This window comes from Drosophila sulfurigaster, chromosome X, assembly GCF_023558435.1.
Source record: "Drosophila sulfurigaster albostrigata strain 15112-1811.04 chromosome X, ASM2355843v2, whole genome shotgun sequence".
NCBI classification, from domain to species: domain Eukaryota; kingdom Metazoa; phylum Arthropoda; class Insecta; order Diptera; family Drosophilidae; genus Drosophila; species Drosophila sulfurigaster.
The window spans coordinates 9,072,635-9,100,531 of NC_084885.1; the positions used below are offsets into that span (position 1 = coordinate 9,072,635).

General features: G+C 41.0%; 4 protein-coding genes across 9 annotated transcripts in view; 2 read left to right on the top strand and 2 right to left on the bottom strand.

The window, feature by feature from the left end:
- The window catches only part of LOC133848735 (putative mediator of RNA polymerase II transcription subunit 26), a 138,233-nt gene that overhangs the window by 101,792 nt on the left and 8,544 nt on the right, over nucleotides 1-27,897 (top strand). Inside the window, exons 1-3 of one of the 4 annotated variants that reach the window (XM_062284403.1) lie at nucleotides 15,105-15,210; nucleotides 16,728-17,003; nucleotides 22,581-22,633. The exons of 1 other annotated variant lie outside the window; for it this stretch is intronic. The gene's annotated coding sequence lies outside the window, so the exon portion shown is untranslated. Of the gene's footprint in view, nucleotides 1-15,103; nucleotides 15,211-16,510; nucleotides 17,004-22,580; nucleotides 22,634-27,897 lie in introns of those variants that run through there. 2 more of the 4 variants (XM_062284401.1, XM_062284402.1) reach the window with 2 other exon arrangements.
- On the bottom strand, nucleotides 968-5,457 carry LOC133848742 (CTD nuclear envelope phosphatase 1 homolog). Of its 2 annotated transcripts, none has more exons than XM_062284415.1 (4): nucleotides 4,070-5,457; nucleotides 3,017-3,274; nucleotides 2,307-2,489; nucleotides 968-2,248 (listed from the first exon to the last, which is right to left on the bottom strand). In XM_062284415.1, exons 1-4 carry the CDS (start codon nucleotides 4,166-4,168, stop codon nucleotides 2,057-2,059), a joined length of 732 nt encoding a protein of 243 aa, XP_062140399.1. In that variant the 5' UTR covers nucleotides 4,169-5,457; the 3' UTR covers nucleotides 968-2,056. The 2 variants fall into 2 exon arrangements, with proteins under 2 accessions (XP_062140399.1, XP_062140400.1); XM_062284416.1 differs by having other exon boundaries at nucleotides 3,017-3,265; nucleotides 4,070-5,456.
- Nucleotides 5,946-10,649, top strand: LOC133848733 (basic proline-rich protein). Of its 2 annotated transcripts, none has more exons than XM_062284397.1 (4): nucleotides 5,946-7,099; nucleotides 7,191-7,701; nucleotides 8,265-9,445; nucleotides 10,014-10,649. In XM_062284397.1, exons 1-4 carry the CDS (start codon nucleotides 6,536-6,538, stop codon nucleotides 10,572-10,574), a joined length of 2,817 nt encoding a protein of 938 aa, XP_062140381.1. In that variant the 5' UTR covers nucleotides 5,946-6,535; the 3' UTR covers nucleotides 10,575-10,649. The 2 variants fall into 2 exon arrangements, with proteins under 2 accessions (XP_062140381.1, XP_062140382.1); XM_062284398.1 differs by having other exon boundaries at nucleotides 5,948-7,099; nucleotides 7,191-7,695.
- Nucleotides 11,141-14,202, bottom strand: LOC133848737 (GPI transamidase component PIG-T). The gene is made up of 2 exons (XM_062284407.1): nucleotides 13,895-14,202; nucleotides 11,141-13,722 (listed from the first exon to the last, which is right to left on the bottom strand). Exons 1-2 carry the CDS (start codon nucleotides 14,088-14,090, stop codon nucleotides 11,987-11,989), a joined length of 1,932 nt encoding a protein of 643 aa, XP_062140391.1. The 5' UTR covers nucleotides 14,091-14,202; the 3' UTR covers nucleotides 11,141-11,986.

Below are 27,897 nucleotides of genomic sequence, written 5' to 3' on the forward strand. Positions count from 1 at the left end.
TGTTGCTTTTTTTTTTTAATTTAAATATGACACTGGTTCCGCGATGAATCATATCGAACTAGCTTGCGCAACTAAGCAGCCTGTTGCGCATTTTAAATACTAAAGAAAATTCAAAATCTGAAATAATATTCACAGAGAACTTTAAAAATTTGACAACTATAATAAATTATAAAATGCAATAATTTAGCAAAAAAAAAAAAAAAAAGATGTTAATAATAACTGATATTCGTTTTGCTGGCAAATTGTAATCGAACCAGTCAATAATCGATTTTTTTTTGTTTGTATTTTAGTGCCGCGCCATTTTTGAAAGTGAAACACTGCTGGTTTGCCATATATGTTGTGTGTTCCCTTTTTCATTTGTAATTAATTTATGATTTATTTTTCATGTTTTTCGTGGTTTTTCTTGTTGTTGGTTTTGTTTTAACAAATTTCTTTTAAGCTACAAACTACTTAAAATTAACAACATCGCATACATATTTAATTAATAAACAAATAATGAATTTTCTTCATACATTTACAATAGAATACAAAAAAAAAAATTAAATTCACAATTCAATTGGCGCAAGCTTGGGGGATGTTCTTCAGCTGTTTTGCTAATTGTATTTCTTTTTTTTTTAATGTTGTTAAGCATCTTGAAACAGTGTTCATAAATAACTATGGAAGCGATTTGTTTCATTCTATACTTTTTTCTTCACAATTTTGTAGTCAGCCAATTAATGATTATGATTTATTTGCAAACAGTTGTTTGAATTTTTCTGATTCTCTTTTCTTTTGATAAAACATGCTACGATTGTTCAGTTAATTTCATTATGATGAATATACATTAATATATATATATATATATATTTCATGATTTGGCGCTCTCATTAATCCCTAGTTATTTCATTCTCCGGGGGCATGGCAAATTGATTTAACAAAAGCCGAAAGTTTTTGTGGTTTTGCCCTTAGAATTAGATGTTGAAATGAATTTTATGTTTTTTGGTTTTATGCTTTAATAGTTCTCATCGTCTTATTCAAGTTTAAATACAAATATAGTACGCCTTCAATGCCATTTTTGCCTGCATGCAGGCATCTCTAATTAATTAATCTTAAGAGTTAACATAATCCTTTTACTTTTCAATCTTGTTTTTGGTTTTTCCTTTAACATATACACTTAGTCCTTTGAAAATTTAGTTTTGGTTGCATTTTCGTTTCGTTTTTCTTGATTGTTTTTTAACGAAAACTATAGAGGTTTAAAAGTTATTTGTTGCCTGATTTGTTTTTACACAAAAAAAAACCTATACAAAAGTTCATTAATCTTTACGTTGTTGCTGTTGTATGTATATATAGAAAACAATGTTTCTTGCCTTGTGGCTTGCATTTAATAATAGTAATTATAATAATAATAATAATTAATTTTAATGTAATTACAACAAACTATGCCTAACATAAATATATATATAATGTATATATCTATGCATATGTGTATGTGTTGTAGTTGTCTTAGCTAAAGTGTTTTTATGATATATAATGTATATATGTGTGTGTGTGTGTGTAAGGTGTGTCTATGTCTGTTTGTGTGTCAACATAATTATTTATTTTATTTGCCTGCCTGAAAAACATACTGTAGTTTCTTGTCTCAACATCAACATCTACATCATCATCGTCTTCATCATCATTATAGTACAAAAATAACGCAAACAATTTAATTTTCTAGCACAAAGAATTGTATAATCGATATTGTATATATATATAAATATATGCATGTATATAAATATATATTCATATGTAGTTAAATGATACGAACATTATGTATAATTAGTTAGAAAACGTTGCATTAATTGAAAATGTAATACAGATTATAGAAAAATCGATCCATTCATTCTGTCCTATTATTAAACATAAAATTCGTTTATGTGTCACAGCACCACCTTATTTTTTTTCTGTTTCTTTTGTTGTTGTTTCATCTTGTTGTTGTTGATTCTGTTTCTGTTGTTGCTAATTTTAATTTGTAACTTCGCATCTGATGTTGATGTTAAATTTGTTGCATTAGCTACACTTGGTGGCGGCACACCTGCTACCACAGGCGATGCAGGTGAAGATTTCGCGATAACACCGAACGCACATCGTTGGTAAATCTCAGCGCGTCGAGCATGGGCAGCAACGATAATAATGCTGTATCCATTGGATCGGAGAACCAACTTTTAATGGGGATTGCATTATTTGGAAAACACCGATATGCCCCAGGCGAATTGTCAATTATAAATATCTACAAAAAAAAAGAGAAGATTAACAATGTATCTATAATATATACGGGGTTTACTTACCCTATTCAAATCACTGCATATGGCTGACAAATCTTTGGTATAGGAGCCATAGTCGGGCGTGCAGTGCTGTCTGTAGTATCGACGCCGCAATATATTGCGGCCGTTGTCCAATTTGTCAGCAACAGCAGCTCCATAGATCTCCATGCTGGCCGTAAACACAACCAGATCATACCATTGCGATACCTGATTCATAAATAGATAAAGATTCATATGAGTTGGACGTCTTAATATAATTTTGGGTTTATCTAAAGCCATGATTTTGTAGCTTCTATATTTGTATTCAGAATGATTGAACTAAATTATCACCAAACTAACTATAAGAGCAAGAAGGCTAAAAGTTTAATGCAGCACAGCTTTCGAAATTGAAAGCAATAAGAGCTACGAATGCAAATGACTTCAAAACGAAGTCAAAGTTCATCAAGTAAGTAACACTTTTAAAATATGAGACATTTTTAAACGCTGCTTTAGTCACAAAAGCTGCTTATATCACACTAAGCACTTAGCAATTCCTAAAGAGGTTTGTTGAACCCCAAAATGAGTCAAGCTCTAAAAGTCTGAATAATTGCGACTAGTTGTGTAGCACAATACACTATAATTTAGTCTCCTCAACGTTGACGAAAACGACGCTCTCCGTAGAGATAGAAAGCTTTTAAATTTGAACGAAGAAGCTTATCGAAATCGAATCAAAGTGTATCCTTTCGATTACTCACCACATCCAAAAAGTAATCGACATGCGGCCGTTTGTGCACAAAGAATCGCACTGGATGTCTATCGATCGTCACTTTAACGGTAAAATCGTGCGGCGTGCCCGGCTTCACCGTATTCCTGGGCATCGCATTGTGATGTGAGTGTATCAGCGTCTCGTCCAAGTCCAACACCAAAGTTTTGCGCTGCACCAAACTGAGTCGATGCCGCGACACCGGTGACAGCGGGAAGAGTTCATATTTAACCGGCTGATACTGGATAAACTAAGAGAGTTAATTTTATACATTCAAATATGTTGGCACATTCAAAATTGTAATTGTTTTTTTTTTGTTAACGTACACACACAAACACACGCACATCTGATGCTGCTAATCATCATTAAAAGTTTTAAGCTCAGGTAAGACAAAGAAAGTAGTAAACGAGTGTGCTTGTGTGTGTGTGCTAAGGGAGTAAGAGTGGGATGGCGGCTGTACAGCACTGCATGTGTATTTAGTCGTGTTTTTAGCACACACACACACCGCTGATCACCATCAAATGTAATATGCTTAGGTAAGACAAGCATGTAAGTAGTAGTATGAGTACAATGTGGAAGTGAGAGTGGGATGGACGGTGGGAGTACAGCACAGCAGCATGTTCTGTGTGAATCTCCCCTATGCAATGCAGCGTCATGCTGCCACAGCACATACGTACATTGTATATGCGAGAGAGTAAGGAAACATGATAAGAAGACGACGACGCCGCTCAGCTGCAGCGACAGCAATTGGAAACTGTCATTGTGTGATAAAGGATTGATTGGAAGCGTGTGGAAAGAGACCCGGAAAGGTAAAGGCAACCAAAAGGCCAAAGAAGGGGGTGTGGGTGGGTGTGGTGTGCAATTGCTTATCGCAGCCTTGACCAGCGAGTACCGTTTATGTTATTTAATCACTGCGTGTTCTGTGATAACACGACACAACACAAGTAACACACAAAAAAAAAAAACTGGAAATTCAACTAAATTTGAAACAAGTGGAAAGTGTGCAAGGTTTTATGGTTATTATAATTTATTGTAAATTACTTACAGCGCGCACTTGGCGATTGAACATGAAACATATGCATGTCCAGACCTTTGACAGCAGCAAAAGCAGCGCATGGAACTTCATTTGCAACAGCGAAATCATTGGTAAGAAGTTCTCTTCTTACCTCCTCACAAAAAAAAAAAAAACAAATGTCGCTAATATTCTTCTTTTTACTATTTTGCCCTGGCTGCTGCGTTGTCCGTTGTCAACGTCGTTTTTCACTATTATTATTATTATTGTTGTTACGCTTTGGATCTTGGTTAAGTGAAAACCAAAAAACACACACACCAGAGCGAAAAGCAAAGCAAAAACAAAAAAAAAAAAAACGAAAAAATAACAAAAGCTCCCTCGTTCACTCACTAAATGCAAAAAAAAAAACAACAAAAAACACGCCGCCGGCTTTATAGTTGTAGCTGTGCTTGTTATTGCTGTGTTCCGTGTGCTTTTGATAACGCGCTCAAAATTTTTTTTGTTTTGTTTGTATTTATTTTGCACTATCGTATCGTATTATCGTTATCGATATCGCAATTATTGTTTTTTTACACACTCGCACACAAGCTCGCGCTTCAAACTGCACATATACAACACATACATACGCACGCACACATGTGCAATCAACGAGAGGCGCGCAGAGGGTAACAAAATCGATATTTAATACACACAAGCGTGCTGTGCAAAGCCGGAGAGCGCCTACAAAAAGGATGACCGTTGATTTTTGCAGTTTTGTTCGATGTGTTTCTATTACTATTTACATATACATATACATATGTATGTCGTATGCACACGTCTATCTGCCGCACGTTTTTATTTTACATTTAACACTTGTGTTGTTGGGCTCCCAGTGTGTTTCATCACTTTTCTCATCACTGCGCTGAAGTGTTGCTGTTGCTGCTGTTCTTGTTTGTGGTTGTTGCTGCTCTCCCACTCTATAGCTCTCTCTCGCACTCTTTCTCTCACTTCTGCGGGTCTATTGCTGTTTGCTGCTGCTGTCACAATTGTTGTTATTTTTCGTTTTTCTCTGACGCTCTGCTGGCAAACTTTTTCTTTTTTTTTTTATTAACTTTTTGTATATTTTATTCGTTAATTGTTGTGCACACAAACAAAAAATACAGTTAATTTCGATTTGGTATTTTTCTTTCGTGTTTATTGAACCATTTTTCTTCAGATGCTTGTTGGCGCGGCAAATGAATATTGCACTTTGATATTGAGTAATCTGGTTCTTGCTTTTTTGTTTAATAATTCGCACGCTCACACATGCATAAACATACACTCACACAACACACACATACACTCGCTACTTTAATCAATTTGGCTAAAAGCCAGTCCAACAAAATAAATTGTGAAAAAATAAAAGATTGATCGCTGTGAGCGTGCTATTGTTATCGTTAAAAGTAATCGATATGTGTTGTACGATGTACCCCTACACTTCTTGATGCTGCCGGTTGTTAAACAATATCGCCACAAAATGTTGCAAAATTAATATATATATATATATGCATATGTTTTCAGTACGTAACTAAATTTTGAAAATGTTTGCAAATTCTTTGAAGCAATACTGATAACATCATGGTACAGACACCAATTTCATACAATTTTAATTCGCTGAAGTGAGCAGAACAGCGCCATGTTGGCATACGACCAACCGTCATGCAAACTGTTTTAATACAATTTTATGAAATAAAAGTAATGCGAGAGTGCGCATAGTTAATAAATTTTATTTTATATTTTAAGTTTTATTAATTTTAGAGTAGATATAATTAGCGGCTCAATAAATGTAAAGTTTGACCACGCGGACGCATCATGCTCAGTCTGAACGTGTATCGCATCATGCGCATCGATAGTTTTTTTTTTTGTTGGTTGGTAATCGACCGGCCGCTGTAATCGTTGAAAGCGTCGTTGACGTTCTTTGCAATTTGCAAAAGTGGAAAGAAAAAGAAAAATTATGTAGACTTTTTCGGCCAAAAAGCATATCATCAAATTTTGTGCTAAAAATTAAAGTGTTTTACAACGCAAATGAAGTGAACGCGACACGTGCTAAATTGCTAAATTCAAGCTCGCTACTTAAATAAAACACAAATGAAGTAGTTTGCAATTTTTCATTTATATATAAAAATTTGTGAGATATATATATAAAATATATATATAAATGTGCGTGTAGTTGTGTGTGCACGCGTGTATGTGTGTGAGTGTGTTTTAATGCGGCGAATGCGAAACCGAATGTGAAACCGACTTAAAAAAAAAAAAAAAAAGAGATAGAAAAAAAACCGCACTCAGCGTAGACAATTTTAATTTTATTTAATTGACGCGCCGCAAACTACAGTCAAGCAAGGCGCGTGGGCAGCAAGCGTAACAAACAATAGGAAGGGGAGCAGGAATTTTTCTTTCACACACCGTTTGATAATAACCGCTAAAATTGTGGAAAAACAGGAGAAAACTCCCAAGCGGAAGAAGAAGGCTGCAGCCAGTAAAATGTCTGCAGTTTATTCGCCGCAACCGCCGCCGCCGCCGTTGCCGCAGCAACAGCCGCAGCAGCAACAACAACCCGTGCAACATCCGCCGCCGGGTTCGGTGCAGTTGCCGCCACCGCAAATGCCGCCGCAGCAACAGCAGCAGCAACAACAGCAGCAGCAGCAACAACAACAACAGCAGCAGCAACAACAACAGCCGCCTGGCACTGGACAAGGAGGACCGCCGCCAGGTGGCGTTGTCGGCGGTGTCGGTCCCATGGGACCCATGGGTCCCATGCAGCAGCGTGTCGTTGGTCCCGGCGGCGTTGGCGTCGGCAATCCCGTGATGATGGGCACTCCGCCCAATGCGGTGGGACAGCGCGGCGGTGTGCCAGCACCGCAGGTTAGCTCCGCCCAGATCCAGAAGATGCTGGACGAAAATTGTGGACTCATACACACCATACAGGATTTTCAGAACATGGGCAAGTCGCAGGAGTGCATGAGCTATCAGGTGGCGCTGCATCGCAATCTCGTCTATTTGGCGCAGCTCGCCGATCCGCAGATGAACATTTCCCAAATACTGCCTGTAAGTTTGCCCCTTCACTCTTTGCTAGCTTCTCCCACTCACTCTAACTCCCTTTCTCTCTCTCTCTCTTTATCTGTATTTCGCTCTTTAGCCTCCGCACATTATGCAGACGATGCAGCAGGGCAATCAACCGCCAGCGCCGCACAGCATGATGGGTGTTGTTGGCGGTTTGGGCGGCGTGCCGCCACCGGGCCAACAACAACAGCAACAGCAGCAGCAACAACAGTTGCCCGGCCAGCAGGTGGCACCGGGTGCTCCGCCACCACCGGGCAGCGTTATACAGGCGCAAATGCAGCTGCAGCATGCCAACGATGCAGGCGTTGGTCCTGTACAAATGCCACCGTATCCGGGCCAACAGCAGCAGCCCACGCATCCCGGCATGCCGCCGGGTGCCCAACAGCAATCTCAACAACAACAACAACAGCAGCAACAACAACAACAGCAGCAGCAGCAACAACAGCAGCAGGCGGGCCAAGTACAGCAGCAACAGCAGCCGCCTCAAGTGAGCCAGGCTGGGCCACAGCCACAGGCGGGACCGTATCGCAATGTCCAGGCCGGCGCCGGGCAGGCTCAGGTCGTGGCCAATGCAGCGCCCAGTAAGTGTAATGTATAGCACATTTATTTCAACTATAATATGCAACTTGGCAATCGATGTTTAATCTATTTGTTCCTTGAAACAAACGGTATGAAACATGTTTAAGTGTCGAACTGCTTGAAACAAACGAAATGAAACATGCTTAATTGTTTAACTAGTTGAAACAAACGAAATGAAACATGCTTAAGTGTTGAAATTCTTTATTTCGATGCTAGCAATTCATTTCATTTGTATCAAAATACATTCTTCCTTTTGTCTATTGTCGTTCTTCTATTTGTTGTGTGAAACAATCTGAATGAAACATGCTTAAGTATTGGACTGCTTGAAACAAACGAAATGAAACATGTTTAAGTGTTGAAATTAAGCAAAGCTTTGTTAAGCAATAATGCGAAGCAATTAATTTAATCTGTGTTAAATATGTATTCACTTCCTCGTGTACAGTTATTTGCTGTTTGAAACAAGGGGAATGAAACACTTAATCACTTGCACTAAAAACCTTGCCGTTTAGTTTTTAGTATTGCTATTCCTAGCCTTACTAAATTGTAATCTCTTGCCCATCCTTCCATACAGATCAACAACAGCAGCGTCCCAACAACGGACCTCTGCCGCCGGGTCAAAGCCAACCGCCACCACCGCAACAACAGCAGCAGCAGCAACAACAGCAGCCGCCGAACCAGCAGCAACAGCAACCACAGCCGGGACCGGGCCAAGTGCCGCCACCGCAAGCACAATATCGCGTCAACTACCAGCAACAGCAGCAGCAGCAACAACAACAGCAACAGCAACACGGTCATTATCCGGGCTATCCGCCGCAATCGCAGCCGCAGTACCAGCCACAAAACGCTTATCCCTATGGACCACCCGGTCAGGGTTATGGGCCACCACCGCCACCGCCCAATGCACAGGCGGCGTATCATCATGCAGGCATGCCGCCCACATCGACAGCCGGTGGCGCCCAAGGTGTGGTGCATGCGTATCAACCGAATCCGAATGCTGGTGGCGCCGCTGCGGGCGGACAACAACAACAGGCACCGCCTCCAGGTGCGTATCCGCCGCCGCCGCCCACACAGCAAGTGGCGCCCGGCCAACAGCCGCCTGGTCCGCCGCCCACACAAATGTACGGGCCACCGCCGACGGCCGGAGGCCAGGCGGGCCCACCGGGACCGCCAGGTCCACCGCAAAGTGTGCTGCCCAATCAGTATGGGCCACCGCCGCCACAGCAGGCGGGCGCCGTGCCCGGCGGTCCTCCGCCGATGGGCCCCTATGCCGGCTATCCGCCCAATCAATACGGTCAGGCGGGTGCGCCCGGTGCACCACCAGGTGGCGGCTACGGCCCACCGCCGCCCGGCAGCCAAGCCCAATCACCGTATCAGGCGTATCAACAGGCCACGGGCGCACCGCCCGGAAGTTATCCGGGCCAACCGGTGCCGGGGCCACCGAATGCACAGCAGGTGAGTGTGGCGGGCTCAAATGCTGGGCCGCCACCACCGCCGGCCAGTTACAGCACGGCGCCGAGTCAAACACCGCCGCCACCGCAGCAACAGCAGCAGCAGCAACAACAACAGCAGCAACAACAATCGGCGCCCAATCAGCAGCAGCAGCAAGCGGGCAATCCGAATGGACCCAATACGCCGCAATCGACGCCGCCGCCGCCACCGACAGCTGTGGCGGGTGTGCCGCCCAATCAGCAGCCGCCGGGCGCGGGTGCCGCACAACAGCAGCCACAGTATGCGCCACAGCAACAGCAGCAGGTCAGTGTTGAAAGTAGTATTTTAAAATTAATGTTCCTTAATTTATAATATTTGCATAGGATAAGTATTATTTTTTAATTAGTTAGTTTGTGTCCTAACTAAACGATAAAATGAAACATTTAAGGAATCTAACCTAAAGTCAAATTATAATATAAAAATAAACATTTAAGGTAACTAACCTAAAGTCAAGTTAAGTATAATGTTATAAATAACTTGACTTTAGCTTAGTTTTCTTAAACATTTAGTTTTCAAGACACAAGCCACAGCAAGTATTTTAACTAGTACTTATCCTAAACGCAAACCGAAGCTAAAGCTTTAAAACTTGTACATTTATTTCACAATATTAATTTCCCTTATTATTATAATCACTTCACAGCAGCCTGCAATATTTTAAAATTACAATTTTTTAATTTATAGTTTTTGCTTATATAACTTGCATTTAGGTTAGTCTATTTATCATCGTTTAGTTAAGACACAAACCACAGCACGTATTTCCACCAGTACTTATCCCAAACACGAACCGAAGCTATAGCTTGCAAACTTATTAATCTAATCCCTTTACTTGCAGCCACTGCAACAGCAGCCTGGACAACCAGGACAACAGCTAAGCGCCGTGGTGTCCGGCGTGTCTCCGTTGCCCACACAACAGCAGCCAACGTACTCGACGCCACCCACCAGCGTGGGAGGCTATGGCACACCACAGCAACAGCAGCAGCAACAACAGCAGCAACAGCAACAACAACCACAGGGTGGACCACCACCACAGCAACAACAACAGCAACAGCCACCGCCAGGCGGACCGCCAAATGCAACAGCGCCGCCGCCACCAAATGGCGCCACGCCACCGATGGCGCCCAATCAATATCAGCCAGCACCGGGCGGACAACCATACGGTGCACCGCCGCCACCACCGCAAGGTTACGGGCCACCGCCGCCGGGTAGCGCGTATCCCGGTCATGGGTATCATCAGCCGCCGCAGGCTGGCGGCTATGCGCAGTATCCGCCAACGCAGGGCTATCAAGGCTATCGACCGGCGCCAGGCGGAGCACAGATGCCGCCACCGGGAGCACCGCAAGGTCCACCGCCAGCGGGCGCCTATGGTTACTACGGCAATCAGCCGCCACAGTGAAGCGTGCATGTGAGTGAGAGAGCGAGAAGTATGAAGAACATGAAACATGGAAAACAACAACAACAACAAAAGAAATCAACTCGAAGCTGTCGCCCGCCTGCACCACCAGTTGTCTCGCTCGCTCTGCTGCAAAGTAGCCATTTAAGCCAATGGCCTGCATATGTGCGTGTGCATGTGCGTGTGAAGCACATTAATACTTCTAAAAACATTTAGCATTAGTTTGTACTTGTACTTGTATTTGTAGTAATTGTAATTTGAGCGAAGAACGAAAGAACGAGGGCGAGAGAGAAAGTGACCGTGGAGACGTGTCCATTATGCATATATAGAAATATATCTTAACTCTTAACATACGCATACATCTAACATTACATTTATATACGCAAATTTCATTTCCACTCTCTGTAATTGTCCCCTAGTGTTTTTTGTCTCTTTTTAATCGTACTATTTTTTTTTTGTCGTTTTATTGTAATTGTACATCGATAACGTAATGTCTTCAAGTCGCGTGTAAAATGTAACTTTGCATAGTTTTTACATACATACATACATATATATTTTTTTAATGCCAATTTTTACATACATTCAACAAACAGCAAGCACATGGCAGCATCCAACCACAAACAAGCATAAGAATAAAAACACAAAACATATAAGTAGTATTTAATGATCAAATATTCCAATAACAAAACCAACAACAAAAAAACTCAACTCAACTCTCGACTATTTCACATAGGCACACGCACGTGTGTATGTGTGCGAGTGTGTGTGTGTATGTGGACGCACTTTAATCTAATTGTAATTCATAAGCAGCGGAGAAAAAGAAGAATGGCAAAAGAATGAAACGAAAAAGGATTAAATGATGTTCGATATGCCGATATACGTCACTCATTGTCATCGATAGCATTTACATTTAGACATTTGGCAACAATTTGTGCTAAAGCTAAAACAAAACAGATACTATTATTATTTAAAAAATACTTACGTATAAAAATGAACAAAACAAAAAAAATAATAAAAAGCGAAATGCATTCAATAAAAACAAAGACCTGTCTCAATTTGCACACATCGCGGTGTTATGTATGTATGGGAGTGTGTGTGGACGCCTGTTGGAAAGTGTTGCCTACTTTCCAGACGTTAAGTGAGAGTTAACATTAACTGCATCTATAAAGTGATCTTTGTAACTAAATTAAGTAATACACATTTTATATGGACATGAAGCGCTTTATTTGATTGAACAAATGTGTGTTATCGAAACATGTCAAGCGCCATTATATGGTTTTGTTATCGAAATGACTGTCGTGCTTTGGAATATGTTTATCGGCAGCCACCCCATCAGCAAAAAAGCGACAGGAGTAGGCGCTGGTTACGAGTATGCATCGATGCTCTTCTATCTCTAGTCTTGCCATCTCAGTTTATCACATGTTCGCCTGCTCCTGCTCATTACAAACGACCGACTCTTGCTGTTCCGCTTCTTTCTCCTCATGCTGCTGCTGCTGCTGCAGTTTTTCGTCTGTTGCTGTCTGCGGCACTGATGTTGCCTCCTCCTTCTTGCTACCCCAGCGTGACTTGAGCTTGTGTATGAGCTTGCGCAACAGATTGCGCGGCATCGTCGTCTGTCGCTCGACAATCATCAATTTGGTGGCCACACTGTGAATGGGCCCAAAGGCCAATGCAACCACTGTGCACGCTAAACAAATCACATTATACGGCATGCTAAAATCGGGCGTTGGCAGCGACACAATCAACGCCTCCGTGCGCAGCGTCAGCGTATAACTTGGTCGCGACGCATTAAACGAATCCTTGAAGAGATGTGCCTCCGGCGGCAAGGCGCTATAATTGCGGCCCATGGGCAACTGTGTGCTTATAACAGCAGCACCAATATAATGCCCGTGATTCGCATCCGGCGGATACTCGAGCCACTTGAGCAGCAAATAGTCCACCTCGATGGTAATCAGCGCGCTGCTCTTCGCCGGCAGCACAAAACCAATCTCCAGATGTGTGGGCAATTCACGTTGTTTCCCAGGCGCATAGTGCAACAGCTTAAATGGCAACTCATCATTCACATCCGTGGCGTACTCGCGACGTTGTTGCGCCTTGTTGCGTATACGCAACGTGTGCAAATAGGCGTGCACATACCAAGGCACCAGCTCGAGCAACACCACTGGCAAGTCCTCATAGTGTGTGTTGCGTATCTCGGTGGCAATACGTCCACGTTTCTGTCCATTCCCCAGCAGATAGCGATGCGCATAAAGCGGTGGCAAGTTCAATGCACTAACAGCCAGACGACGTCCTCCTCCCGTTGACTTTTCACTGATCCAGGCAATGTTAAAGAGACGTGTAGCATCCGGTGCTGCCGCCTCAAATTGCTGTTGTATGTCATAGACACCATACGACACCCGGTGTCCACCGCGTATGCTGCTCACATTGAATGCGGGCGGCGGCACCAACTGGAAGCGTTCGCCTTGCTCGCTGCGTTGCGCATAGATGCGACTGCTGGTGGCCAGCTCACAGTAACCATTCAGTCCCATGCCGAAGAGACGGCGCAACGAAAAGTCCGTGTTGCTCTGCTCCAGCAATTTGAGATCGTAAACCAGATTTGCCGTTTGGGTGAGCTCCACAATACAGTTGTTGTCATCATCGTGATCGCATAGTGTGCGCACTTTGACGCCCAATGAATGATATTTGGTATTGTGCACAAAGCCCGAGTTGAGCAATGTGGCCAAACCGGATGCACTGCCGCAGGGCAACAGTTTCTTCCATGGCGTCAGATTCTCGGTGCAAACAATTTCCCGTGGCAATGTCGCATAGCGAACGAACTGCTTGCCATGCTCTCCGGCGTGGTGCATGAACTGCGGCCGAAAGATGTGACGTGGTGCAATGCTATTGGTGTTGTCCACAAAATTCAGCGAGGAGCACAATACGCCGGAGAACACATTGGCCAATTGCATCCATTGTTTGTTCACCGCATCGTTGGTCAAATTGTTGGCACTGAACCACGCCCACAACTCAGCACCACCGGTGGCATCCACAATGGGATAACCCCAGCTCTCGTAGCGCCACAGACCTTGAGTGAGGCTAATGTGCAGCTCCTTGACATCGTAGGTCTGTAGGATTTCGGCAATGACGCGAGGCGTTAGCTGTGTGTGATAGACTGCAAAGTGGAGAGGAGAGCAATAAAGCAGTGCAGCAAATTCTAGACACTCGCTTGCAACGGACAAATGTAGTTAAGATGAGAGAACAGGATACACTTTGAAGCCCTGGCAAAGCGGGTAAACGGATTGCAAGCGAAGTCTATATATACTATATAATAAGTTGTTACTCACGATTGTTACGATCGCCGTAATGCCATCGCGTGGTGAACTGAAAGTATGTGTTTACATGGTCGCCGGCAAGCGGACGCACCACTAGCTCTTCATGGAATTGCTCATCGGGCTGGTGACCATGCGCCGTTGGCGTTAGAGGCGTCCAAAGCAGCAACAGTAGCAGCGGCGGCAGAAATGTGGACAATGCGGATAACATTTAGTTGATGCGACACAGCAATGAATTGCTCATTTAATCATAAATAATACTTTGTATTCTATGGCATCAATTAAAATAGAGATGTTGATATGCCATCGATATATCGATTACAGTACGCTCGCACCGGGTTCAAAGTATCGATATATGTGTAGCCTGGCTGCCATTCCGATAAGCATGAAATGACACTTTTTTCAAATCTTTGTTGTCAAACATATGCGAACCCCTCTTGCAGCAAGTATTTGGTTGCCATTGTTCGTCAATAATACAATAATCTAAACAATGCGAGCCAGATGCGCCATTGCATTTAATTTACTTGCCCGCATCGCATGTTTTGAGAGCAACTCTGCACAGCAGCTGTTTGTTCCTCCCAGCGTTACTTTGATTATACGGTCACTCCGTATAAAACAACATTGTGTAGCTAGTAGCTATGGGCTTGAGTGTGTGTGTTGTTGCAAAATGTGAGCATATGTAAACATACAAAAGGAGCAATAATAAAACGCATTTCGATTTGTTTGCAATTGTTTTGTTTATTAAATGGTTTGGATATACACACAGCTACACTTACAACTGCCTCGCATGCCAAATGATCAAGGAACTTATCTATGTATGCTATTCATTTAATTTCATAAAGCACGTGACCACAAATTGTAAAATACAGATTGTCAGTTAAGTTCAAGTTCAACAGCAACAACAACAGCAGAGACGAGCCAGCCAGTCAACCAGAGTAAGACAACCACAATTATGTTTAATAATTTACATATGCATATGTATGCTTGCGTGTGTGTACTATGAATTGCCTTTTCATTGAGAAATATTGAAAGTTATGTAATATACAAATGTTTATTATTAGTAAAATAGCTTGCAAGATGTCTGTAATTGAGAAACTCGATTCGATTTTTGCGCGTATCCAACGAACGGTCACACAGACAGCATCATCGCTGGTGGACGAACACCGCAGTGTGCAGTGTGACCTGACCAGCTGCCAAATAATATATCGAACGTGAGAGCGCTACCCACTTTCGGTCACACTGCACACTCAGGGCTGTCAGTTGTTAGAGAGCCGAGCGACTGTGAAGACGTACGTGTGTGCTCATACAGTGCTCTCAAGAATTTATTTTTGGTAAATTTTTTTTTCTTTGCTTCTCTCTGGTATAAATTAATAAGTATATTAAACAAAACAACAACAAAAATCACGATAATACAATAAATTAACAACGCCGCAATAATTATTTGATAAATCAACACACAAATTTAGTTTAAACAACCGTACAACAAAAATGCTGCAACAACGACAAACAATTTATGCAAATTTCAGGCAGTTTTTTTTCCCCTATCATGGCATCACAGCAAGCAAAATATTAAAAAAAAAATTAAATTGAAAATGGAAATGAAAACGAAATGAAACAAAAAACAAAAGAAACGCAATTACACATTGCCGCGCGCACACTTCATCAGCCACACTATATAATAACTAAAGTTAACTAACAACAAAAAAATGAAATGCTGTTTTTGTGTTGTTGTTGCTGTTGTGTTGTTATTCTTGTTGCTGTTTTTGTTGTTGGCAGAATGGAAACAAAAACAAAATCCATTGTAATTTAAAAGCGACACATTTATACATATACATATACATATATATTATATATATGTAGATGGGCAGCGATTAAACAAACGTTGCATATTATTTCACTATACTTTAATATATCTACCAACAACAACGAAAAGAAGAAAATACGAAAAAAGAAAAGAAACAACAAAAGCGTTAGCCGTTTCTTTCAATTCAATTGAATGGAAAAAGAAATTGACAAATTCGCGGAAGACGACACGACGACGACGACGGTGAAGAAAGATTTTTACTCGCGTCGCGGTATACTTCAACTGTTTTTGAACTTTTATTGCGTTGCTGCGGAGCAAGAGCGCCAAACTACAAAAGTCGCCGCGCAGCGCGCCCCAAACAACAAGTTCGCTGGGCGAACGAAACGAACAGCAAAAATGTACCAACAACAACAACAGCAGCAGCAATATTTAACGAAACAAGAACGTGTGTGTGCGAGTGCAAAGTGTTGAGAGAGTGAGAGCGAGTTTACGATGTGAGCATGCGCTCACATGTGAGCATGTCGGAACCTCAGCTGAATGAATGTGTGTGTGTGTCGCGTCATTTTCGCCTTCGCCGCATTTTACGTACTCTCTTGTGATTATGTGTGTGTGTGCGCGTTTTTCGTTTTATCGCAGTTAAACTCACACTAAATTGTGTGCGCCATTTGCCATTGTTGTGTTCTCAGCGAATCGCTAACGAGTAGCCTCGGCTGCTTTTGTGGTCGAATCGCCTTGCTTGCTGTTTTGCCATAGGACAAAAAAAAACGTTTCTTTTTTACACATTCACATTAAAATGAATCATATTCTATTAATTATGCCCAATGTAGGAAAATTCTAGAACAATCAACAAATAAAACAATACTTAATTACTTAGAAGAGTTACAAAAATCATATAAATTTATGTGCGCGTGTGTGTGTGCACATCTACAATAAAAAGAGAAAAGTGTACAAATACAAAGCGAAAAAGTAACGGAAAGTTCGTAAACGACATTCTTTGCTCTCTCTCTCAATTTGTCGCTCTTTTGTGGTCGCGGCCCAGCGCAGCAGCAAACAACAGTACAGCATAGCAGCGAGCGCGCAAGCGAGAAGGCGAACCAACGTCGTTGTCGCTCGCTCGCTCACTCACTGAGAGAGCTAGCCGAGAAAACAAACGAAACAGACACACACAGACAGCCAAGCAGAACAGCCAAAGCAGCAGTAGAGCGTCGAGCTTTTGAGTGCAGACCGCGCTCGCAACCACAATCGAAAGAGTAGCAAAGCGCACACATACAACAAAATCGAGACGCGACCTACTCTAAAAAAAAAAAAAATACGAAAAAGGTGATTTTTTGTTGTTTAATTTCTATATTATTTTCTTTTGATTTTCGTTTTAGTTTTTCTCTACTCTCGCATAATTGTAAACTCCCTTTTTGTAGGCTAACAAACTTGTAAAATTAGCTTGTAAGTTTTTCTCTCAACAACAACAGCAGCAGCAACAACAACAACCACATTTATATTTGTAAGCAACTACAAAAAAACAAGAAAAAAAAGTGCTGCCTTGACAAAGAAAATAAAGAAAAATATTAGTAGATCACACAAACGACAACTAATTTGTAGCAAATTTTTCTGCGTAGCAAAAAAAAAAACAAAAAGAAAAGAAATGCAAAAAATAAGAAAAATACTAAAGTTAAATAAACGTAATTTTCATTGCCTTTACCAAAGCGAAAAAAAACCATCGAATTACACTTTTTCTTCGCTCTAACGCTCTCTCACTCTCTCTTGCTGTCTTACTCTCGCCCAATTTCATAACTAGTTTGTGGGTGACGACAAAAAAAGAGTCATCACATGCTTTACATATAAATGCATATACATATACACATATGTAAGAGCCTGAATTTATTATTGTTCTTAAGAACAAATTGCATTTGGGACAAAGCAAAAAAGAAATATAAAAAAAAATCAAAAACCAGAAGGAAAACGAAGAAAGAACGAACAGAAAAAAAAATCGAAATGCGCCATTGCGCTTCCCACACACGGCAATGTGTGTGTGTGGAAGGTGAGCGCGTCATTCTGTTGCTGCGCTCATTTGTCGCTTTGTAGCGCGCTCACTTTCGTTCAATTGAAGCATAGGCCCGCTCTCACTGCTGTGTTACCGCATGTGCGTCGCCCTGAATGTGTATTAGCATGTGTGTGTATGTATGTGAGCATGTAATTTCCTGTGTCCGTCTGTCCTTGCGACAAAACGAATTTATTACCCTTGGACAGAGAGCAAGCAAAAAAAAATCATTTTACAAACGAATATGAGTAATAACTAAGCAACTGAGATTGAGCATGAGTAAAAGAGTGTATGTGTGTGTGGCCAATCACTGCAACATTTCCTTTTTGGAACATTGTGCATGTGTTATGGGTGGAAGAGGGGGGTGATAGCCTTCGGCTCGTTTTTATTTCTTTCCTTTAGGTTCTGTCAAGGGCATTCAACCTCCCACATATATACTTTTTTTAATACTACAGCTGGTCTCGTTGGTTTGCAAAATAAATTTCAACGACAATTCATCCTGATCATCATCGATGACGTCACGACAACAACGAGCGTCTGAAAAGCACATTGGCTATTTTTATAATAAGAGCAGCAGCAAACTACAGTGCGTAAAGCATTTGTATGCGTGTGAGCTTGTGTGTGTGTGTCTCGCTGTTGCCATCGTCGCATTCGCATTCCTCAAATAATTTGTATTTTATAATGATTGGGGAGGGGGCAAAGCAGAAGAAAAAAAAATAGCCAAAGCGCGCTATATACAGCAGAGAAGCAGCAACAGCAGCGCATTGTCGCGAGCGAACACACACACGCAAAGAGACACATGTTCGTAGTAACAGACACACGCACACACACAGAGAGGCGAGTCAGCCATACACAACGGCGACGACGACGACAATGCTCTGCCTCGTCGCTGCCGCCACCTTGTTGACCCAGCTAATTTTTCGCTGGGCCCTCTGCCGCGTTTTCGAGCTAAACGCTCGGGCCCGCGCTGGCGGCAGACTGAACGTTTTCATACATTCGAAATTTCAACGAACTTCGGTTTTGTGGCCGTCAACCACCGCTGCCGCAGCCGCTGTCGTCGTTGTCCGACGTTCAGCTGTGCAAGTCTCTACTTGTCGTTCTCTCTTTTGTAGCTTTGTAGCCAAACAACATGGGGGGTTTCTTTTCGCCGCTACAACTGTGAGCGAATATTAGTTGTTGCGTCGCTCTCTCTCCGTCACTTTGTGGCGCTCTCTTGCTTGCTTATATTTATTTTTCATTTACTTAGATTTTATTTTATACATTTCGTTTTTTTTTTTCTTTTTTTGTTTTGTGGTCAAACTAAATAAAGTTATCGTTGACAATGATGTTGTTGTTGCTGTTTCTTATTACAAATATATTAAGCTATTCTTATTTTTATAAATTTATGAAATTATGGTGAATGCTGCTTACACACTACTTATACATATACATATACACTCAATTTGCAAGCGTGTTTGCTTTTGCTTCCGTTATCGATACATACATATGTATGTATTTATATGATGCTATACATACATATGTACATACATATATACATACATACTTATGCCAATTTTCTTAGTGATGTAATAGTTTTTTTAGGTGCGGCTTCTTTCTCAATTTCGTTATTTGCTGTTCTATCTTATGCTTATTTCATACAAACGGGGTCATCTGCATACATACATGCATATGTACTTGTAAATCTATGAATGCAAGTGTGCTTGTGAGTAATGTCTGTGTTCCACATTTTTGACTTGTCATCGTCGTTGCAGCCTTCGATATGACGTTCCCTTTCCGTCCCCCCGAAACTCTTTATCAACTACTCATGTATATACATACATATGTATATGGATGTGTTTGTGTGTGTGGAAATGTAACTTCCGCTTGTCAAATCTGCATAAATCAAATAAAATTGTGTTGCCCGCACAAAGTGCCTCTGTGTGAGCGTGAGTATTTATCGTCTTACTCACTCTTATCGCTAATTTGCCAGTGTATTGCTGTTCCGCACACACACACAAATCGTATTTACATTCATATTACACATACACACGTAATCGGTGCTCATGCCTGTACATCTGTAGTTGTTGTACGTATGGGTGTATTCCATAGTCTCTAGAAATTAAGTCCATTAAGAACCAAGCATTTAACGCATTGGCCTGCATATGTTAATAAGTATTTACAAATGTAAATCGCTGTCCATTATTTTACAGTTGTTTTTCTCTGCATACATGCATATTTATGTACGGCTGTCTGCCTGCCTGTCTGTCCCTTTCTTCCTCCCTATCTTGATGATTTCAAATGATTTTTAAGTAGAACATGCAAATGCGACGTCATAGTTACATACTCGACGCTTACACATGCAAAAATAGCGCGTGTGAGAGCGAACACACGTAAACATCGATCGATGGCCTCGCTTGGTCACTTGCTTGCTCTTTAAGAGAGCGAGAGAGTAGTCGATACCTGCCATAGAGTGGCCCGTATATTCAATTGATTTTCAAGTTTATTAGCCAACGTCGCTGTTACAGCTGTTTTACAGCTGGAATTTGTCCCCTTTTTTTTGCCGAATGTGATCGAAAGAGGAAGATACGCACTTAGCATTGCGAGCGTGCACGAATGAGATGGCAATAGCTAGCGTGTGCCGTCTTATCGCCTTGGCAAATGGTTCGTAATTGAGTGTGTACACATTGCATTTACTTGTGTAGTGTATGTGTGACTCTATAGACTTTTTTTTAATGTGGTAGGCTTTAAAGCAACAAACATTTCGAAAACTGCCCAATTTTTTTTTTTTTTATTTCTTTTTGGCTGGGCGTCTCTCACGTTTATCAAATTAAAATATTGTATTCTGTATGGGCGTGTACACATATACATATCTGTGTGAGTGTGACCGTGAGAGCTGCACTCGAGTGTTGTTGTTTTTTTTTTGTCATTTCTTTCGTTTTACTCATTCGCGCCTTTCGACAGTCGGCTTTTGTCATCGTCATCATCGTCATCGTTAGTGATGATGAGATGTTGATGCCCGCCCGAAAGCCAGAGCACACAATTAAAATCAGCACTGTGGAATATGAATGCAAACACACACACACACACACACACACATTTGCATAAATATGGCCATCAAAAGCGAATGGTAAATGCGTGTGAAAGCGAGAAAGAGCGAGAGTAGCTAAATTCAAAATAAATAAAATCGAAGCACATTTTTTGGGCCCACTGTGCGCGTGCGTCAAGCACTTGTTATGATTATTATAATTAGAGGGGCGAAATTCTAATCGAAACCACATTTATTACAAATACAAATACAGCAAACAAACATGTTTATGCAAATGTGTTGTCCGATATGTTTAAAATGTGGATAGAGTGAGCAGCATAAAAATTCATTGATTTTGGACTTTTACTTTCCGCTAAGCTTCGTTGTCTGTTTTAATTCTTCTCTTCTGCTGTGCGCAGTCGCTTTCTTTGTTATGTTTATGCTGTGCACACACATACAAACACGCTTACATGCATACGCGCCCTCCATCTTCTTTTTGAGCAGAGCATACATACATACATACATATGTATGGTATGTACATATTACTGTTGTTATTGCTGCTTACTGTTTCTATCACGGAAGTGTGTCATGCACATTGAATCAATGAATAGCAGGCAGGCAAATGCAGGCCCCACACACACACACACGCACACACGATCGAAATTGGCACGTCCATTGCGAACAGTGTGTACACACCACTATAAATCATATGTATATGAGTTGCTGATTGGAATGATCCAAATAGAAGCATAAACATGAACACACAGACAAAGCTTGTGCCTTTTGCTGGAGCTTTTGACGTCAGTGTAATTGCGTGCTTCGCTTAATGTTTGAATAAATTATTAAGTGCTTATATGTACATGCACATCCGCACACATACATACATACTTCTTTATTATATTAGTTTAATTGACAAAAAAAAAGAAAAATTAAACGAAAAATGGCTTTATTCAAATATATATTTTTTTAAATTATTTTAAAACTTTGTTAGCGTAAGTGAAATATCGATAAACAAATTGAATCAACAATATACACACATACACATACAGTTCAATAGCGGTGCGGTCAAGGTCAGCGTCTTACGCTAGTGTGACCAGCGTCTAATTTTTTGTTTGTTTGTTTTGCTTTCCTTTGCTCTGCATTCTGTTCTGCTGTCTGCTCCCACACCAGCTGTATATGGTTACGAGCGTCTGTCTGTGTCTGCGCCATACAGCGAACTTTCAAGCACGTTTTCACTTGAACTTTCGGCGTCGCTGTTGTTTTTGTTGTTTCGTCTGCTATGTCTGCGTATTGATTTCATTATCCTGCCGAAAAAAGATAAATAAGATAAAAAAAAAAATAAAACTAACTGGAATGAACCGTTGGTTGTCTGGCAGCAACAGCATCACTTCTCTGTCCTTAATCATAACAAATTGACAGCTGTGTGTTGGGAACCCCGAAAAATGTCAACGACTTTGGGGTTTGCTCTTGTTCGTTCCCTTTTTATGTCGCACTCTCTCTTTCCCACCACAGCTTCTCTTTTGTTGTTGTTTCTCGTTTGTAGCGGTTCATTGACATCTTTGAACTGAACTTAAGGGCGATGCTAACGTTTTGGGGTTGCGTTTTGTTCTTTATATAAGTATGTGTGTAGTTGTTAGGGGCACCAAGTGCTGCCAACGTTGTCGCTTGATCCATTTCAAGATGGCGTTTGTGTCGGCAGCATACACATGTATATTTTTCAACACTGGCGCAGCCTATTTTTTATGACTAAATTGACATAATAGCATAATTTGTAAGGGACCTTTTTCGTATTTTAAGTAATTTACAATTTATAAAAGAACCAACTAACTATTGTGTATTTATTCTTTTTACTTGCAGGCTCCTTGGTCGAGATTTCCAATATAAAAAACCTAATTAAGGACTATTAAGAGGTGAGTTTAATTACAAAAACACATTTATCGATTATCGATAAATGCGCATCTCATGGTCAAGAGCGCGTGATCGTCGGACGTTTTGTTGTCACGCTGATTTCGGCCAACTGAGTAATCAAATAGCTGACTAGCTTTCGATGACGCACTCTGCACGTGTATCTGTGTGAGTGGAAATGATAGTATTAATCCGCGCAGAGCCGGCAACAAGAGATGACGCCGACGCCGGTCTCATTCACTCTCAAACTTCGCGCTCAGACTCTCGCATATTATATATGCATCGCACTCACACACATGGTCAGGCGGCGGATATGCATATGCACGTACATACATACATACATAAATACAAGTGTGTGTTTGTGTTGCAGAGAAACCAGTTTTATAGCTGCATTTTAGCTATGCAATTCGTTAATTTTGGTTGTTGTTGTATGCAACAGTTGTTTAGCAAGTGACACCACCCCCGCTCCACCCAATTTGATGGCAGTGAAGATCGACGGCGAAACTAGTTAGTTAATTATAGCCAAGTTTACAAGTTAGCCAAGTCAGCTGTTTTAGACTGCTTATCGATAATATTTGGTATATACTAATGCGTTTATCGATAAAACACCTGCTATGTGTGTTGATAGTGTTCGATAAAAGACGATCACACAACTTTAACATGCTAAAAGTAAAAGCGCTACTACACATTGTTGTATAATTGTTAAGTGTGCCAATTTACAAGTTTTTTACATCACAAAAGTTGGCAACTTGGCTGTCAGCTGGCAAAAGTTTGACAGTTTGGCCAGCTGCAGCAGCTGCCTGCAAAAAAAAGTGTTATCGATGATTTATACACCCACAAATGCAGCTGACGTCAAAGCACACAGACACACACAAGCATTGAGCTAAGCTTTGTGTTGTGTTGTCCTGTTATAACTGCCTGTTATATAAGCAAGAGTGTGTATGTAAATTATGACAGCGCGTTCTTTAAAACGATGACAAAACTGTTGTTGTTGTTGGTGGTGTTGTTATTGGTGCTGGAAGGGGGTGTGGCGTAAGTGCATGATGCGTCAGCTGCATTAAATCAATAAAATACAGATACACAATACACAAACATACATATATATATGTACACATATATTTATGTATATGATATTCTATGTGTATACACACTGTTGCTGTTCTGGTTGTCAGCTGCTGCTGTTTCTTAGTCATTAGCGCCGCCATGCCAAGTGCAATTTGGGTCATGTCACGGCCCTTAGCAGCGCTGTTAGACCTTAACAGTGCGCTGTTAACGTACTACATTCAGGCCACCGACAAGCAAACGTCGTTACACATATACATACATACGAGTGTGTAAGCGTACTTCTTATTTGCAAGCACCTGTTGTGTGATTTATTTCACGTGTGTGTGTGTGAGCGAGATTTTGTTGTTGTTGTTGTTGTTGTCAAGCACCCGCTATATTGCAAACAGGTTTGTTTACGCGTGACTGCCAAACCGTCGCACACACACACAATCACACGCACGCATATCACTTCAGCTCACTCTGAGCTTCACTTCGTTTCGTTTCAATTCCAATGCATTCCCCCCCACTATTGTTGCAATATGATTTATTTATGACGCATTTAAAGCGCACCCCACTACTAGCCAGCTGATGGTGATGATGAAATAGCTGACTGACTGATGTATTGCTAGCTGTCGACTTCTTACATTAGTCAATATACTCGAGAATTGAGTGTTTTGGCTGTCGTTGTCGTGTAGCAGCTCACGTGTGCGAGCTTAATCATGCATGTGTGTATTTACTATGCATGTGGATACTATGTACATACATATGTGTTGGTATAGTATGTCTGTTAAATTTATACTCTCGGTAGTTAGTGGCTTGTGTGATATTATTTCCGGCCAACAATAATTGTGATGTCATTATATGGTAATCGTGCGCTTTTCCACAATTTAAACACAATTATGTATAGCGTTGAAATTGAGACTAGTTTTTTTTTTTAGCAGCATGTTAAGCTCTTTAGCGCTCTACAATTGATAACAGCAACAAAAGTAGCTTGTGTGTGTGGGTAAGTGTGTGAGTGCTTGTGTATGTGTGAAAACTGGGCAAAGGCAATAGAGCAAAAGCGCTTCGGACATTTGGTTTTAATTCGTCGTTTTGTTTTCGTTGCGACGCTGCCGCGTTGTGTCGTAAATAATATTTTGCGATTATTATTTTGTTGATTATTTCAAATGCTCTATGCTGCTACTCATACAATGCAGCTTTAGGAAAACTGAGAACAATGAGCAAACAGAGAGCAAAGTATCAACAACAGCCAAAGCAAGTGTGATTGGTGGGAAGGGGGATCAGCATCAAATGATGAGCGTGCGTGAAAAAGGGATGGAGAGGGAGGAGGAGAAGCATAACAACACGTTTTGTCATTTCAACTAGAGCGACGGGGTTCTGTTTGCTGTGTGCTTCGCATGTCTCGGCATGTTTGTTAGTGTTCATATTGTTGTTGGTTGGTTTGGTTAGTGATAATGTTGTGGCGTACACTCAAATTTCTAGAAATATGGAACGGAAGCGAACATCATGCACACACATATATGTATATATGTACATACATTCATATATAACATGTAGATATGCAAGCATTTAGATATCTCATATTTCCAGCAGCCGCCCCTGTTCAAAAAGAACAAAATAAAAGCAGCAGACACGTTATGAATACAAATTCATTCCTTAAGCAAATTATACTGTTTACCAGTGTTGTCCAAGTAATAATAACAACAGTGTGTCAACTTTAATGCAGCTTGGTAAAATATACTGAAAACTGCAGTGCGAGGAGTGGGAGAGTGAGAGAGCAATAATCAACGACTGCAGCACCTTGTATTCTAGCACCATGAATTAATACTTTGAATATTCATCTGTAGCCAAAAAATACATATGCACATATGTACATACATATTTACGTAGTTAAGCACATGCATAAATAGATTCATGAATAACCTGTATTCTACGAGAGAATTTGTTGCTCTCAAGCTTTGAACTTTATGCAGAAATCGATTGTTTGCTGGGTAATTTGCGATTTTGGCAGTAGCTAACGACAGTTTCTGTATTTATTTTTGTATTTATATATTCTAAATACACACACACACCTACAAATTGCCACAGTGTATCTACATGGCTGTTGCCATTGCTAGAAAACAGTTGTCATTTGGCCTTGAACCTGAATTTCGAAGTTCAGTTGCGTTTTTTTTTTTCATTCGTGCACGAATTGTTTTGCCTTTTGTAGTATATGCACACATTGGCAACCTCACACACACACACACAAGGGGCAGGCAGCCATGTTTATGTGTGTTCATTGTTGTTGTTGCAGTGCGTTGACTGGCATTTTGCATTTGTCAATATTAAATGCATATATTGACACTGTTTTTATCTATGTGCATATTTTTGTATTCACTCACCACACACGCTGTTCCACTATTATGTGAATTGCCTCTAGCAGGTTTAGGGATTCCCTAAGTCTGACAATGACAGCTGATGATGATAATGTTGTTGTTTAGCATTTGCTCGCTCTCTCACCTCGCTATCTCTACACACACACTTTCGCTCTCTCTCTATCCATCTCGCTTTCTCACATTGACCGATAAAAGTTCTGCACATTTCATTGGTATGTGTGTTGATGGTGATGATGATGATGAGGTGTGTCATAGTCGAGAATTCGTACGGACTTTAGCTTTAGCGTTGTTTTTTTCGACTTGGGTTAATGAACTGACGCATATTATACATTGAGTACCTAGGGGTCGTTCCCGAGCATCGAACGCTTTCATTTAATTTTTTTACGCCTTTTTTTTTGTGTGTGTTTTACTTTTGCCTAATTAATAAACATTTCAATGGGACAATTGCCAAAATGGCCGATCACACGTTCAGAGTTACCATTTGTTGTTGTTGTGCTGCCATTGTTGCCAGCTGGTTACAGTGCAACAAAATAATTGAAATTTCGATTTCGATAGAATTTCAATGCATGTGTGTGAGTATGTATGTATGTAGGTGAACTGCGCATATGCCGTTGCCTTTGTTTTTGCATATTTCAAATTGTGCTTGCTGGGCAGAAAAAAAGTAAATAAATAAATATTTATTTTTACATTTTTTGCTGTATTGTATTGAAATTCAAGCAATGAGTACACATACATACAAACAATTTGATTTGCATTTTATTGTGCATTTGCTGATTTTTAAGCTTTATTACTTCCTATCTTCTCAACCCCTTGCGCCTGTTAAATACAGTCGGACGCAAGACAAAGATGGCATGCTTGACATACGCACGCACACGCTTTGAGTGTGACGTATTTACACAGACGCGTTTCTGCTGTGTACTCACATTCAGATACGCATACAGTGAAGTGTGTGTGCCAATTAAAAATGATCTTTCAATTGCTTAATAAATGAGAATGCAGCGCAAATTTAAAGCGCACTCAGCTGATTTGCTTGAACTGAGCAACTGCTGTTATTAGGTCACACCCACATAAGCACGCACACGTTTACATGTGCATATAACGAGCTTGTGTGAATTTCACTTTCACTAGTTGCTGCTGTTGCTTTGCTGCTTCTTTTACAAATGCGTGGCCCTTTTTTTTTACTGCCCTGCTGATGATTGTGACTCATGCATTTAATATTTGTTTATAGGGGACATCAATAATAAACAATCAACATAATTGTAAACTGTTTCATTTGTAGAATTAACATTTACATGCAAACCCAAATGCCAAGAACAAAAAAAAAAAAAACAAATAAATGGAATTGCACAATGTGCTGCTTGTTGCTGGCAAACACCATTTTTCGCTAATTTACAATAACAATTTTTAATTTACACTTGCTGCTGCTGGCGGCTGGCAGCTGCTTCTTCTTACTCCGCCGCGCCCGCTCCAAAAATAGCACAGCAGCCGTTGCAGTCGTTCTCAAGCGTTTGTCGGCCTGCGTGTATGTGTAAACATATCTACGTATACATGTGAATGTATGTGTGTAGGTGTGTGAGCAAGTGCATTTGATTTTGGATGCGAAAATGACGAAGGTGCTGCAGCAACATCAACAGCGCAGCAGCTGCGTTGCCGTTGACGTTGTGCACAATTGACATCGCGCCACATTTTAATTTGTGTGTAACTGTGTATGTGTGTGTGCTACTTTTCGCATGCCGTCCTTGACCCAAAAGCTGCACCGGCAAACAACAAATCGTCGCCTCGCCTAGCTCACACACACGTACACATACAGAAATACATGTGCATTTTGCATCAGCCCAGCCACCCCAGGC